The following is a 17,047-nucleotide window of genomic DNA, read 5'->3' as shown; positions in this document are numbered from 1 at the left end:
TTTGGCTTCGTTTATGAATTTTTCATAAAAACAAAAACACCATAATTCAGAAGAGTAAATTTACCGCTTGTTCATTTGCAAATAATTGGAATTTATTTTGTCTTTCCCCGGGCCTATTTGTTTTTGTAAGTGAAGAGGAATGGCTTCCTGCCGTTAGTACGTGGACTTAAAGGTAATTTACAACATTTACTTTTGCGGTAATTTTTAGAAATGCATGGATGTTGGGATTGTTTTAAAGCAAATATTGTTCCACTAATCTGTTTAAAGGTTTGTGTTCACGGATGCTGGAAAACGGAGCAATTTGTAGACATCAGGGCAGTGGCGTCAATCGCTTCTCAAAAGTGGGGGGGGGGGGACATATCTTGATCAGAACTGATGCGAGCGCGAATGCGGAGACCGTGCGGTGTTCGACTCGTGGTGTGATCTGAAGCAATTTCTTACCACTTTTCTCCATGCTTTAACTAATATTTTCGTAGCAAAAGATAATTATTTGAACATCGTTTTCGAGGTTGGAGTCATTGAATTGGCTACCAGAATTCTAAGCTACAGGCGTGGGCCCACGTTCGGAAAAAAATTGGATTCTAAATGCTCTGTGGTGCTATCTGAGACAAAACTGACCACTTTAACCAATATTTTTGAAGCAAAAGATACATTGAAGTACATAATAGGGCCCTGTAAATGAGACACGAGTTCAAAAATCTGGGGGGGGGGGGACATTTGATATTGTGTCCCCCACCCTGCAAAAAGTGTGCGGGGGGGGGGGGGGAGACATGTCCCCCTGTCCCCCCAGGATTGACGCCCATGCGTCAGGGAACCAGACTAGCTGGCTTGCACCCATTCACAGATGTGTAACCGAATGCAAACAAAATGTGCACTAACAAAATGTGGTAAATTTGAAAAAGTTTTTTTCCAACGATGGTCGGCGGACCATCGTTGGAAATTGATACAAAAAATCTACTTTCCTTGATTTCACAGGATGCTTTAGACTAAGTATTCACTTCCAGTCAAGTAAGGTATTTCATAATCATTTGGTATTTTTTTATGTTTGTAAGTTACATTCTTGCTAAATTCTGATTTTAGGGAATTCTAGTTTGAAACTGCTCGTAGTCGTAAGTTCTTAATTCAAACAAAATGGCTGGCGAATGAGACGAAATGATGGCTATTTGCTATTTCGCATTGTGTGCAATGGTAATCAACGGAATCAGTCTGCAAATGAATCGAACACCGCACGATCTCCGCATTCCAATATAACAAACAACATTGCGCTTCCCTGGCTCCTGTGATCAATTTCATTAATCATGAATGCGCCCTCTAGCGTGTCGAAATGTTAATCCGGAAATGCAAACAATACCTTTAAGCCTAAAAGACCCTTATCAATCGGTATTTCTGAGTTATCGTCGTCTTCGGGTTTTTCCCTTCTCCCCCCCCCCCCCCTTTTCTTTATAATTTCGACGCCTACAGCGCTTGTGGCGAACAACGAAGTTCAGTATTCTCATTGGCGCGTCCGGCTCTAGATACGCAATCGTGGGCAGCTCCACTTGTTATCGTCTTCTTTGTTAGAAATGCGTATTACATCTTCCTTCATATTTGTCTCGTCAAGCCGTTAATCCTGATCCCTCCGGTTGCAGGATCCACGAGTCAATAGAAAATGCTATGTTGGGAAACCGTGACTACATCTTGTACGTGCGCTACGTGGTTACCTAATGATGAACTACGCACCAAAATCAATGGGGCACTTTTGTTTTTTCCGTGGGCGTGTTTTGTGTTTGTCGTCCAACATACAGGAAGCGATCGCAGTTTCTGTTTATACGGATGTTTGCCAGTTGCAAATCCAGGTTTGTCGTCGGAGGGGGGGGGGGGGGCCTGTGCAAAATAGGTATTTGTTGTGAATACGTGGCACCATTTTTGTTTCGGTTCCGTAAAATGGTGAAAAGGGAGGTGGTACTAATTCCAATAGCGGTATGTGCATGCTAGCGCTGTCATTGCCGTAACAGGCAATATGATATGGGGGGGGGCAAGTTGCCTCCCCCCCCCCTGCTTCGTACGCCCTTACTTTTGCGTTTTATCCCGGATAAGACGTTTCAACAAGTGTGCCCGCAGGCAGATTTTCCGAAACCACCTTCAGTGATTGTTTTCCGTCTCGAGTGAAACCATTTTCTGTTGGAGTACTTTTCACAGGGTATTTTGGTATTCCCATCTTCGATTTTAACAAGATTTTGCCATTCATTCGAGGTACAGTTCCGACGGTTATTAACATAATGTTTATGTTAGATTTGAAACTTTGCATGGCGATAGTGTATACTAGTGTGGGTTTGTGGTGACACCGTGTGGAAGAATCTCGTTAGCGCTTTCCCCCCCCCCCCCCCCCGGAAAAGAAAAAAAAAAAGAAAGAAAGAGAGAAAAAAAAAAAAGAGGCGCGAAGTCATAGTGGTGTAAATTTAATGGGTGGGGGCAAAATGTCCCTGGCCCCTCTAAAACTGATAAGTCGAGAATATGTTGAGAAAAACATGATTTCTTTTGGGAAAATATGTTTTGCCGGCCCCCTCTAGAAAAAATCCTGGCGACGCCCATGCCATTCCGTCCGGCTTTCTCCTGAAGACGATCAGAGCATATTGATTGGAACGTCGAGATTCACGACCGACCGGTTCCTTTCAGAATCACACATCTTCTCGAAAGACATTCTTTCACATAGTGTTACCGTCAACCCTCAGTTAAGGAGAATACACGAGAAAGTGTGGATTCGTAATTTAAGAATTCACGAGGCGCGAAGCGCCGAGTGAATTCGTAAATTAAGAATCCACACTTGCCTGTGTATTCTTCGACTTAAACCATTGCGTCAACAGAAGTATTGGAAAGAATGTTGCAACCTGACGCCACTATTTCCTTCATATATCATCTCATATTCGTTGCAAAAATGATAAGACATGAATCTGGGACTGAGAAATGTTTCCAATTTTGTTAGGAAATACTTGAAATGACTCTCCTTAGACTTTGTACACAAGCGCGGAAGTGGCGTCAGGTTGCAACATTTTTTTCCTGGCGTGTTTAGCATGTGTATGCCACACGTACCCGTACAGCCAAGTCATTTTGTGTGTATAGGCTCCTTACGTCGGTTACACCTCTGCAAGGGCGGATCCAGAACACAATTTTTGGGGGGGGCCAAAAAAAATTTTGGTCCCCCCCAAAAAGTGGGTCAAAAAAATTACGGCGTGGGGTTTGGGGCCCGCTTAAGGGCCCCGGAAAATTTTTGGATTCTAGATGCTCTGTGGTGCGATCTGAGGCAATTTCTGACCACTTTAACCAATGTTTTTTTTTTGAGGAAAAGATGGTGGTGTACTCATTGCCTGCCGTTATTGCGATGTCACATAAAAAAAAAAAAAAATGATTTTTTTTTTTTTTTTGGGGGGGGGGGCCATGGCCCCCTTTGGCCCCCCCTGGATCCGCCCTTGCACCTCTGTGTTCCGACACCCCTATGTTCCGACTGCACACATTCCTATTCCTAACCCTAACCCTAACCCTAACCCTAACCGGGAGTAACACAATCTACGTTGTCGGAACATAGGGGTGTCGGAACATAGATCAGTCACCCTTACGTCAAAATAAATAGTTCACAGACGTCGATTTCTTTCTGACTAAGAGTAGATTTTGCAATGACGGCGGAGAATCTGACAGTGAAGATGCATTGGTAATTTACGGAAAGCAAATTTTCACGCAGACGGTCCTATTCATGCTCGTTATGGAGAATTATTGTCCGACGTGTTCAAAGTGTGGATTTGTAATTCCGAATCCACACTTTACTAAAGATTCGTCGTTCCGAATCCCCACTTTGTGACCAGTGTAAGAGATTCGTAGATCCGAATCCACACTTTTAACAATAGTGTGACGTCATAGCAATGGTTTAACTGTAGTTAACATGTATGTGCTTTAAAAACACAGCGTCTGATTTATTGGTTCCTAACCTAGCATAAGTAGCCGAATAAATTAAACTTATTGTTACTGTTCAGAAACTGAACCAGAAAATGGTTTGGGAAATGGGGAAATTGCATAATGTTACGTACGGGACGGTTGGTAATACGAAACGTGAGCTGAGCTGCCCGATGCGGATAGGCAACCGGATTTGGTTTCTCGTCACACACCGACGGCTCATACTAGCCCAGCGAGGAGGCAAATAAGTCTGGAAATAGGAACCAGATATAGATGGGCTTAGATGCCAACTCTCCCCGGGCCGCTTGACGGCGGAGATTCGCTACATTCACTGGGGACTTGTCTTCGGACTTCCCAGCATCGTCGTCAATATTGACGAGAACGGACATCAGCCCGGAACGGAGGATAACAAGCGCCTAGAAGAAATTCAAGGCAAAGAGAGACTTTCAGGCAGGCTTGCTTTTGTCTTCTCCGGGTCAAAAATCATGAGTTTTTTGCTCACAATGATATCAAGATCATTGGGACTCACACGTTATAACAACTCAACATTTGAGCATTTTTTTTGGTATAGATGTAATCGATGTAGATCTTTAAATCCCTGCACCAATTTTCCACTTAATTCAGGATCATATTATGAACAGATATAAAAAGAATGTTATGGCTTTCAACGAAAAGAAAAGGAAACTGTACAGCCAATTAGTTTTGAGATGGTTTCTGAAACGATGGTTCTCGTCCTACACGTTCAACACACTGTGGAAAAAAAAGATACATGTTACTGTCATTCAACTCTTGTAATACGTGTTGACGAGAAGACACACGCAAATAGTTATGACCGGGATTAATCCCCTTTTTTTACGGGCGAAGAAATTCCCAGAGAAAGTCAAAAACATCATTACCTCGCCGACTGTCCGGTATAATCCCGTCTTACGTACATCACCTCCGAAGAAAGTGTCAGAGAAAGTTAAAAACATCATTGGCATCATCAGCCGAAGGCTTTTACTAGTCTCATGTGTATAAACAGACAGGATAGCGGTTTTTGGTCCGTGTTTGTGCAAGAACACCAACCGTGAGGTTCACGCCCACGACGTCAGCGGATGCTCACCTTGAAATAAACTCATTTCAAATACTTATTCCCCCACCACACAGACTTCAATTTTCCTTCCGTTCGGACATCATCAGGTAGATCACATGCATCTCAGCGCCGCCCACAATCCATATTCTGGTAACAATTATCAGAAATATCACGAATATCAAAGCAATACAGCAACGCTACTATATTACAGGGAATAACATGTGTGCTTGGTCGGGTCATTAGCAGCGTCCAGACTCCGAACCGGTCTAACATAGAGTTTAATACCGGCCAAGGCAAATATACTCCAATTCATAAATACCTTTTCGGCCGTTGAAACAGTCAAAGCAAGTCAACAATTATACATTTCCAACGATTTTGTTCTACAAGTTTACCTTGTGTTTTTGAACACCCCTCTAGCTATGTTATGTGCCACTCGCGAGTAGTCGTAAACAACTCATTAAATGGAGATTAGCGCGCGAGTGCGCGTACTGCGCGATGTGTGCGCAGAACGCAGCTGTGCCGGTGTAGTGCGAATTTAGGACTGTAAAATATAGTGTCATATTGGTATGCTATTGCACATGCCTAACCGAAGATTGTGAACGTTCAATCAATAATAGAGTAAAAGGGACCGGATTTCATAGGAGTCCAACTTTCATGTGACACTGCCAAGTGTTTAAGACCAGCCAGTTGGTCTTTGTCAATCATTTATGGCCGGCCACGTGACGGGCTCTCGACCAAAAGGAATGGGTAAACAGTCTTGGGTATTTATGAATACAATATTATATTGGATGTTGTAAAAATTTACTTCTGATTTGAACAAAATGTAAACTTGTGCCAATGACCTGGCTTAACGCCTATTTGTGCCCCCAACATGGCGTAATTACAGAGCCCCTCACTCGCTCAAAAATATGGCCTATTGGGAGGTATGCGTAGCGGCAATCTTAGAGGGTATCTTTTGTTATTCTAAGTTAGTAACAGCGAATGCACAATTGTCACCAGTCCCGCACTTTGCGCACGACGCATGTGTGCCTCGAGTATACACGCGTACAAGGGCAGGGTTTTGCTGCGTCATGTTCCATTGTTGCAGGTGATATTACTTGACGATCTATTAGGAGACGTCAGGGGAACGTCAGGTCAGGGAACCAGACTCTAGCGAGTTGTCGAACAGCGCCATCTACTGATCATGCGCAGAGCTCATTACACCCAACCCTTGACTCCCCAATGTCCGGAGGCTCTGTCGTCTTGCATTATGAGATAGTCTCCAACGGTTTAACGCCGAGAATCATCCGCGGACCGTCCGTCCACGTACACCTGACATTTTGCACGATTCCCGTTCAGGTCAAGCTTATCGGGCGTTTATTTATTACACCTTCTCAACAAAAACAGCAACTCTTGAACGTCATAGGGCTTTGTCCTGACGGTCATGCATTATTTTTGCCCTTCCTGTATTTCAGCCGGTGATCTATCCTCACATTGTCCATGGCGAAACAAAATCTTTGGATGTGAGCCTCGGCCTTTAAGCAAGGATCAGGCAAAAACGAATCAGCTTACTTTGCCAAAGCCTCGGGTTTCTTGGGGCACAATTAGGTATCAATTTTTTAACAGGTGTGGGTCTGTGGTTTTGTGATGTGTTTTCCATTGGGCAGACGCAGTACCATAATAATTATTTCTTTTCTTGTTTTGTGTACTTTGGCCTACCCACTCACACATCTAATTCCGTTCCTTAAATGCCTTTTATCGGTGGTCGATGGGAGGTCAAGATGACTTATAAATCTGAGTTCTGGTGATACGATGACACAATATTGAGACAACCTCTTACAAGTGAGACGAGCAGCATGCGACACGAGCAGATATGACAAGGTAAGTTGGCCGAGTGATAAGTCTGTTCGTTCCACCATTTCTTCCCGAGTTCTAAATTTTCTAAACATTATTTGACAGGCCTGGCAATTCGATATCACAAAATGGAATCAACATATTTGATATTTCGCCAAAGATAACATAACTAAAAATCGATGTGGTTTATAGGCTGATGACTGCGACGGTGCTAAACATTTTGTCCCGGAACACCCAATGGTTTGTTGCTGCGACTCTAAATGTCGCATGCGGAGGCGAATTTGTTGTTTGAAGTAATGTCCCGCCAAAACGGTTAACATTATTTGCAGAAGTTTCGGTACGTGCGTTACAAATAGGGTCAATGCCGATGAGAATAATCTTTGCTTATTTTGCGCACGGTCGCCCGTCCCACTTTCAGAGTCTCTCAAGAAAATGCAAAAATGTAAGAAAGAAGTAATATCAGGTTGCGGAAATTTTGCTTGAAAGTGCGCTTTACCCGACGGTTATTAGTCTACGTGGGATGAGCGCGTTCCGTTTTGGGATGTATCGCTTGCCTCCGCAGCGGAGCACGCCTCCTATAGAAAGCGTGTGGGAGGACGGGATTAAATTCGGCGCGCAACACTTTAGTCTTACGAACCACGTAAGAAGACTGATGACTATTTGCACTGCGAAATCCTGGGCTAACGACCAATGGCGTTCATAGCTAGCCGGGGCTTAACCACACGGTACCCTTGGGAATAGTGACTTGGCTAGTAGGACAGTCACGCCGCTATAAAAACAGACGCACTGTTTTTTGAGAGCGAAAAAAGACCATGGAACGAAGATGAGAACTACACTGACGTTACTTTCTTTACTCCGATTTCCTCGTTCGTTAGCGCTGTTAGTGAACCGTAAGTTTTTAACTGCAATTTCTGCTCCCTCTGTTTCCTATTTCTCTCTTCACATTTGGGGTTATTAACTTCGAATTAAGCTTCATTGTGCGATTAATTTCAACTTTGACATTTTCTTCACGATGGACAACATCCTTCGGGAAGTATGCTGACTTTTTGAAGAGCATGGCATTGGTTGTCATGATAAGGTTGGTTCCTCATCACTGCGCTGGTGATAAAAGTTAGCTCGAATACTAGCTTTTCAAAGAGAAATTTAGAATTTGACATGTCTGACATTAAGAGGTTGAGTCAAGGATAAACGGTAGTCCGAATATTACCTGCAATATTACTGGAATCATAACATGCGGTCTCCTGATTGCTAGTGACCTCAACCACTTATCTCAGAGCATGCTGATAGCCAGTTGCTGGTTCGAATCCAGTTATAATCCCACTTGTACCCTAATCTCACTTGGGTCTCTACCGATTCCGTTCATGTTCACAGGTAGCTCCAATCTTATGTGAAAATGCCGGTAATCTCGCCCCCGTCCTCGGCTCCGACCTGTCGTCGGTACCCCCTCCTTATCATCACCTGCTTGCTGGTCAACACCCCGCCAGCCCCTGGCCGGGCCACCTCCTACCGAGCACCTTACCCGGACAACCCGGTCCACCAGCCATCGCTGCCACAGTACTACTACCCCAGCCCAGGCGCCGTCTGGGGCGAAGCGGTCGAGTCACCGGTCGGTAAACCGGACTCCGGCCGGCAAAAGAGAGAGTGGATGTACAACGGCCGGCCGCAACCCCATCAGGAATCAGACAGATCGTCGTTCAATCCTCAAAATGCCGCGGGAGAGACAAGTAACTCAAGTCCATTCATGTTCGGCAAATGGGTGAGTTAAACTTTGTTGTGAAAAAAATAAAATTAAAACTGCTACAAAATGCTTACTGACTGGAATGACCGGAATTATACAGGAGTGGGAATGGCCGGAATTGAGGGCCTGACTTTTAGATACTACTCGCAATGGCAAATGTCGTTTTCTTTCTGTCAAAAAATGGCCATTAACTTGATATACCGTGCGAGACAGCGACTCCCTAAAGCCGTATACCAGTGCTCAACCAACTAAACAAGAGATACTATCTAGCCATAAGTTAGTGGCTTTCTAATGTATTCGTCAGTATCTTTGTTGGGAGCATTTAAGTCATTCAGCTCATGAATAACAGCAAGAGATCTAATTCCCCTCAGAAATATTCATTGACAGTTCACACAGAAAATGTACGATTATAGTCAGGGGCGGCGGAACCGGGGGCAGGGGAGCACTTCAATGGACGCCCCCAGTTTGAAAACCGTTCCGCCGCCGCTGATTATAGTATCGATGTTTTTAACTTTTAAACATAAATAATCTACGATTGTTTTCATCAGGGAAAGCAATCGTAGACGCATTATAATCCTAACTTCCGTCTATCCTTCACGAAGGAGACAAAGACAATTCTTAACATTCTTGCTCAAAATAAGCACACGAAAAGATCGGAAGCGAGAAGTGAAGAGAGCACCAACTGCTCCACAATCTAGTGCAATCGTGGACCTACCCTTGGTGCCGCCCCCTCCCTATAAAATGCTCGTGCCCCCACCCCCCCCCCCCCCAACACATACAAAGAAATCCTGGCTATACCACTGCTGGCAGGTGTCCATAAAGTGGCCGATTATTTTCTTGAATCCATATCAGACAAGTCGCAACTCGGTCAGCAAAATCAAAGCCCAGGCCTACCTAGCGTCCCCTTACGACTACGACGCCGGACTACAGAACACCATACGGCAATACCAAGATGGTGGACGAGGGTTCCGGGCCATGCCTCCGTTCCAGCCGCCTCCTTCCTCCTCACACCTCCCCGATCTGTCCCATCCACACTTCTTCAACTACTCCTCACCTTTTGGTTCAATCGGACAGCGTCCTTCTCGGGCCTCGGCCACCGGCGCTGAAGGCACTGTAAGTTTAAACTTAAAGTTTTTTTTCAAAAACCTTGGAAAATTTGAAAACTTGAAATCTTCCTTTTTATCAAAACTTCGAATATTCTTTCAGCATTCTTCTTCGATTTTTCTCAATGCTTTTCAAGCGTGATGTACCACAGCCTATCATGGTACCCTGTCTAAACATTAAGTTGCAAATTCATACATGCGGTGTTTAGCTATAGGCTGGTATAGACCATGTTACCTGTGACGTCATACCAACGGGCAACCGACGGGCAACCCGAACAATTAATCATTTAAAAAGTTCATGTCACCACTTTTACACCGATCACATTTCAAGAGATATACATGCAGTGCATAAGAGAACGGTTAGCTGAAAGATGGTATCACGTGACCACAACTTCCAATTTGTAAACAAACTGTAACTTGGCCTACAGAAAAATAAGATTAGCACGAAGAAGGAGTTAATAAATGACAATTAAATCAATATTTAGGCATAACCAAAATTGACATTGAAATTCTAGAACAAGAAGATGAAGCGAGACTCAGACTCGGCTGACACATCTCTCGGAGGCTACGACAGGGAAGGTGGGAAGGCCATGCAACCACGCCCTGATAGGTGGGCGGGGGCATGGGTAATGCCCCCCTTCCAACCACCGCCCTCTGGCTCTGATTTGCCAGATCTTTCCCACCCGTACAACTTTAACTTTAGCAACATCGGCAAGCGCCTAGCGAGGACCCAAGGATTTCCCTTTGAGGAACTCCTAGCAGACCCTGCTGAGAAACAGGTGAGTGAGCTGTTAAAATCTCTCTTCGGGGACCCAAGAATTATTTGCAGAAGAATAAAATGACTTCAAAGAACTCACATTATCCCAGATAAAAGTGAATGTACTTCGTTGGAAGTTTTATTACATTGATATAGATTGAAAAAGAATTATATCGTCCTACTTTATGAGAATTTAATGAAACAACGAAAACAAATCGGTCTAGAATTAGGATTCCAGCTTCCAAGATATTGCAGTGATTCGTTTTGCTCCCTCAGGCTGGTCGCAATTCAGTCAGCCGAACTGGTGACCAGGCATACGCCGCTTCCGCCTACGGTGCCGCCAAGCAGAACCACGTGAAGCGAGTCGCAGAAACTGCTGACTTGTCTCTGGGAGGCTACAACCGGGGACGCCAGAGGGGTGGACGCGGTAAGAGATACCACAGCCAGGGCCAGGTATTCAACGCGATGCCCCCCTTCCAGCCCCCACCCTCAAGCTCACTCCTACCGGACCTGTTCACCCCGCAGGTTTTCAACGACTCGTTTAGCATTATCGGACAGCGACCCACGCGGCCCTCGGCCACCCGTCCCCGCTTGCCCGGCGATCGCGGACTCCACTCGGACAACCGAGGACCCCAGGGTCCGGGCCGAGAAGGCCAACAAGAACCGCACCGAGACAGCCAGGGACCCTTCGGTCAAGACCCCTACGGCCAACAGACTGGTCAAACTTCAGATACTCCCCGCGACCTCCCTACGCAAGGCTCCGAAGACCCCAACGCTCAACAAGAACAGATCCATCCGGTAAGTACCAGATACACGTACGGTCGAGGGTGGATCTAGCTGCGGGGGGTGGGGGGGTGTTAGCTTGCATTTGTTGTGTCTTTTTGCATGATTATCCTATTGCTGCTGTCGTTCGCCACTGACGGTCAGCAAGATGCGACCGAGGACAAGATAATGATATCCGACGACATGTATATGCATGACTATTCGAGACAACGGTCTTTCCTTTAGCATTTTATTCTGCATAGGCTGCATCGTAATGTTATATGATATTTGTCTGACAACTTTTCAGTATCTTTTTAAGGTACATGTACCGTAACTCACGAAAATGACGATAAGTTGTCTTTGTGGTTGATACTCCACACTGCGGACCGCGTACCGTCAAGCGCAACATATTTCCCGTACTCCATGCAAACCTTCAAATCTCATCTTGTCTTAGTACTCCATCTAGTTTTGTTCTTATGGCATTATAATCAGTTTGGAACGGGACATAAAGCATAGATTCATTCTTGACAGCATTAACGAATAAAAAAAAATTGTTGAATAAAAATAACGAGGGGTGACTATATAAGCTGTACACTCACACGAAAGAACTATGGGTCGTGCATTGTTCTACCCGACACCAAGCTATACGGATGTTCATGGTTACGCGTGAGTTTTTAGTATCACAAACGCAAGTCCTTTAATTAACCAGTGAAAGTTATATGAACAGTCTGACTGACCGACGAGAAAATTACCGACCGACCAAACTATCATCCCTCCCCACCCGCCCAGTCACCCACCCTGCACCAGTGACAACCGACCATCAAACAAACGATCAAATTAACACTCTATCTATACGCAGTCATTGAAAGATGAAAAAAATTGTGATTTGATCGGCGCAAGCTCGCTGACAGTTTTGAGTTGACAGTACTTACTACGTCGATGAAGGGCAAAACCTAAAATGGTAATATTGACATCTCCCGACATAAGTTACATCGCATATACAGGGTGAGTAAAAAAAAGCGGAACCCAAACCCCCAAAAATGTATTTCATATTTAATAAAATATGTAGCACCAAAAATAATAATGACTGGAAAGCCAATTTCAAAAGCTACTTTTAGATAAAAAAAAAAATAACTGAAATTGCTCAATCTGTTCAAAGAATATCACCATTTAAACGCAATGACCATAAAACCTGTCTCGTCCAAAAATCAATTTATTGTGTGTTTTGACTGTTTGGAACAACAAAGAAAATGACACAGAATACTTGTTTCAACAACTGTCCCCAACTGTAGCACACAATATTTTGATTAACAACCCTGGTTAGGCAAACAATATGATTTACAAAATCTACTTTTTTAAAAGACGGGCCTTCAAAAGGACGTTGTTGCATATTGTTAACGTTTAAACTAAGATTTCATCGCTGGTGATGTTTGAAGACAATAGTGACGACGATTCTATCTTGAAATCGCATTTTTTGGACGAGACAGGTTTTAGTGTCATTGTGTTTAAATGGCGATATTTTTTGAACGCATTGACCAATTTCAGGATTTTTTTCATCCAAAAGTAGCTTATGAAATTGGCTTTCCAGTCATAATTTTTTGGGTGCTGCATATTTTTTAAATATGAAATATAATTTTTGGGGTTTGGGTTCCGCTTTTTTTGACTCACCCTGTAACAATGAGATTCATCTGTCTCATTTATTTCATTGAGCATTCTTCAACACAAAGTACAGATATCACCAACTTCAATGCCTATTCAATGCCTATTCAATGCTTAACCCAGATTCAGCATGTCCAGGTGAGAGTGGCCCAAGTAAACTGTACACCCTTTCACTTACTTGATTACATTTTTGGATCTAGGAACCCGAATGGAATGGGGTAAAAAGAAGTGGATTGAGAAATAAGGCTTTAATGTAATATATAATCTCATTGGAGACAAAATTATTAAACTATTTATTTGTTTTCTGAATGTTGCACTTTTTTGCACACTTAGTATTATGAACAGTTTCAGGGCAATGTCCGGTGTCCCTAACTGGCGACATTATTCCTTTGCAAAGTTGTTCATCCAGGAGGATTCGATGAAAAAAAACTTTGATGTAAACCGGGAGTTGCTTGCAAAGTGTATAATCAATCCCACGCGTTTTAGGTAATTCTATTGCGGTACGGCTTCTTAACCTTTCGGTCGAAGTAACTCCGCATGTTTTGAACGTCACGCGAGCATTAAGACACAACGGCCAGAGGCGCTCTTAGAAAACACGCAACCGGTGTGGGGGTAGAATACCTTTGTCATGTCAGTCAGTTTTTGTTGATCTACTGCGAGGGAAAATAATCTTCAAACTTGTTAATCGGCGAAATCAAAGAAAAGAGACTTGATTGATGCCAAAGAGACGTCAGCTTATTGTCGCTAGAGAGTAATCCAACTTGGGCCGTAAAGGTAAATCGTATATATACCTAATAACACCGAGGGCTAGTTATCTTTGCGTGGGATTGAACAATTTTATTTTTGTTAATATCGAGCCCGGAAGCGATTTCGTGTAGTCGTTTGTTGTAATCTTCCTGTGGTGTTTCATCAACACAATAGTGCCAGGCCCTTTGGATAACGGATTTAATGCTTTGTATCCATGACGTTTGGGGCTCAAGAAATAGATATGCTGCGGAAAATAAAATGTTATCATCGAAGACCCAACAACATTTTGTCCTGATTTTCTGATGGTGGCCAAAGTGGCCTGGCAACATTTTGCCGTTTATTATAGTAATCAAAGCGCCAGTACAAAACAACTGCTATACTATAGTACAGCGTGTGTCAAACAAAAAAATTAGCAGTCAATCCATAAATATTACACAAAAATACTAGCACTCTCTTTTTGCAAAACGTAGCCTATCTATAGAGTCTAAAGGTATAGTAAGTACTCTACACAATGGTCTTTATCCCATCTCATTTGGACACCCCAGTCCAGAAAAAAGGCTAATTAAAATGAAAGGACTTGAATTCCAAGTTGGGACACTTTTCAGATTATCTGGTATCTAATTCACACACCTTGGTATGTGAATGCCTTTCATTAGATACCATATAATCTGAAAAGTGGCACAAACAAATTTTGACAGTAAAAGTTGTGCCGTAACTTTTAAACAAAAGGTCCAAGTCACACAGAACTAAAATCCTGTCAAGGGTAAAGAAACACTGTATGTTCTCTGGTGAATTCTTTTACTATACCAAAAAAAAACCCCAAATTAACCAATATACTGGTTGTTTGACTGCTACAGTTTTGTTTGAGACACGCTGCAGTAGCACCCTTCTCAGTTTCTTGATTACAATTTCTAAGGTATTCTAACCTTTAATTTGTTGCAGCAATCATATATCGTACCTCAGCAAGTTTTCAGCTAGTTGTGCGTCACAATGATTCCAACACATTTCTCACCAGTTCGAAAACGGCTACTTTCCAATGTCGGATTTCATATCTAATCTCTCCATGTACCCCTCCCCTCACCCCCCCCCCCAACAATGCAGCGGGACGTAGTGGTCAAGATTGACACCCCTCGCTTGCAGCTGACCTACCGAGCTATCGCCCCACCCTACTTCACCTTCGAAGGTCTACTCTCTCAGATGGCCACTTACCTTACACCGGGGTTCTGCGTGGATTTGGCGGTGACGCAGCGGGATGAGCACTGCGACATTATCAGTCACATGGCGGCGCTCCAAACGGACCGTCAACAAACCTGGCTGATCGAGATCGTGGATACTGGTGGCAAGGTATATACACTATTGATGAGAATGTTTTCTGAAATCCTTGCGTTGGCTGCCATGCTTTTTTTTGGTTGTTTTTTACTCTGTTTTGAACTTGAAGATATACCGAGATGCGTATATGAGAACGTTACTGTATTCACTGTTCAAATTATGTGCGGTATCCTGACGCCGTTTTTGAAAGACGCCGTCGATCATATCAGATAGGTTTTCCCACCGTGCTAGGCACATACTAGTCTTAAGGTCAGAAATGTCTGCTGCCCCCAAGAGGTCAAAAGGTCATGTTTTCTTTTCTTCAAAGGGCAGTGATGGTTTTCATGTCTCTAAGTCTTCAACGTAATTTTTTTTGTGATGTCATAAAAATCGTTTTGTGAATAATAGAAAACGGTACGAAAACAATACGTCAAGTTCATTTCACATTACCCTCTTTAACCATTTTTAAACGTTTGGTTTTGTTTTATCTTACGACCTCGTTTTCATTTTCAGATAATCTGGATGAACCAGTGCATGCCCGACGCCAGGCTCTTCATAGTGCCGGGCTTGAGGATCTACTTCAAGTTCGGTACCCACAGCCTCTTCCCCGGGTCAGCCTTTGCGGTCTCGACCCCAGGTGCGACCCCGGTAGGCACGCAGGAGAGCGTCCAGACAGGCCTACCCGCCTCGGACAGCGGCTGGGTGCCGCACGGGTCGCCGCTAGCGCCACAGAGACGGACATCGGAAAACTCCTGAGATTTCCTCAAGATAAATCATCGACAAAATTAACTAACGCTTTGTTGGACATTTTATCTTCATAGAGTACATCCTGGTAATTTACAATAATTGTGTTATTCAGGTCATTTATAGTCTGGCCTGTAGGATGAACAAAAGATATGACATGCACAATTCAACATTGGGTTATGAAACAGGAGTTATAGGCCTATACATTATTTATTGTACTGGCTGTATGCTCGATTATTTACCTATGTAGCCCTCGCCAAGTGCGCTGTTGGTTAAAATTATCTCAAAATAAGGCGGCTATATAACACTCACGTTACATGTATTAGTTGGCTGTATATATTTGACATTTCGGAACGACAACGATGATTTCGATGAGAAAAAAATTAAATATTTTATGACACAAGATGACTTGATAATTATGAAAAAAATAAGGCATAAACACGGCCTTAAAGGAGTGATAACGGATAACGGTTTCTTGTTGATGATTGTGATAACGGATAACGGTTTCTTGTTGATGATTTTGGACACCGATGGTTGTTGGTAGTTCGTTTCTGCGATATACGTGATTGATTTAGTTGATGTGTTTGTGGTCATTCCAATTATACCGGCAGTGGCGTAGCCACGGGGGGCGTGGGGGGGGGGGGGGGCGACAGCCTTCAAGAAACCTTGTCGCCCCCCCCCCCCCCACTGAGATTTTGAGTTTCTAAAAAATTATCATTGATCTACATGACGCCCCCCCCCCATGAAATGTTCCAGCCCCCCCCCCCCCCAGCGGCCCCCCCCCCCCCCCCCCTGAAAAATTCCTGGCTACGCCACTGAATACCGGTAGTAACTTAGTATTGTACTTAAGTAATTTGACCGTATTTTGCTTGACGTTTGCGTTAGATTTTCTTGTTGGTAAACTTTGGACTTTTTAAAAATAGATTGGACAGTCGGGCCGACGGATCAAAATTTTGAAGAAAGGTCGATACACGTGACCAAAAGTGCCGTATGAGCTCCGTGCGCTACCAAAAGAGGGCGCCCTTTTACCTAACAACGACGCCCCATGGGCGGGACATTTCACTGGTTGACGCGCACCGTTCCTTGTGTGTGACGCACGTACACCAGGGGATTTGTTCTATTTACACGCAGTGGCCGCGCTTCGCGGCAAATGAATTGCAGTCAGGCAAGATGGCGTACAGTCGGTCACCCCCTACTGTACTTCCTTTGCCGGTGAGGGGGTGCTTGTGAACGGAGCGGATGGGGGCCTAAATGGCTTCAGTCTGAAAATGAAGAACTGGTTTGTAATTATACTCAAGATTGAATTTGCGTCCGGGTGGTATAAATCAATTGTAGGTTTTGCCCTTCACCGACGTATAAACACGGTCTACTCAGTGTGTTACCTCGATTTGTAACTGCGC

The 17,047-nt window shown here is 43.9% G+C and overlaps 1 protein-coding gene across 1 annotated transcript; it reads left to right on the top strand.

Annotated features, from left to right (window-relative positions):
- Positions 1-6,632: 6,632 nt before the first annotated feature.
- LOC119744509 lies at positions 6,633-16,249 on the top strand. The gene is made up of 7 exons (XM_038220456.1): positions 6,633-6,856; positions 8,201-8,585; positions 9,420-9,680; positions 10,186-10,257; positions 10,704-11,225; positions 14,697-14,939; positions 15,417-16,249. The coding sequence occupies exons 2-7, from the start codon at positions 8,223-8,225 to the stop codon at positions 15,657-15,659; spliced, it is 1,704 nt and encodes a 567-aa protein (XP_038076384.1). The 5' UTR covers positions 6,633-6,856; positions 8,201-8,222; the 3' UTR covers positions 15,660-16,249.
- The last annotated feature ends 798 nt before the right edge of the window (positions 16,250-17,047 follow it).

This window comes from Patiria miniata, unplaced genomic scaffold (assembly GCF_015706575.1).
Source record: "Patiria miniata isolate m_02_andy unplaced genomic scaffold, ASM1570657v1 HiC_scaffold_7, whole genome shotgun sequence".
Taxonomy (NCBI): domain Eukaryota; kingdom Metazoa; phylum Echinodermata; class Asteroidea; order Valvatida; family Asterinidae; genus Patiria; species Patiria miniata.
The sequence above is the reverse complement of the archived record's forward strand: the minus strand, read 5'-3'. Positions and strand labels throughout refer to the sequence as shown.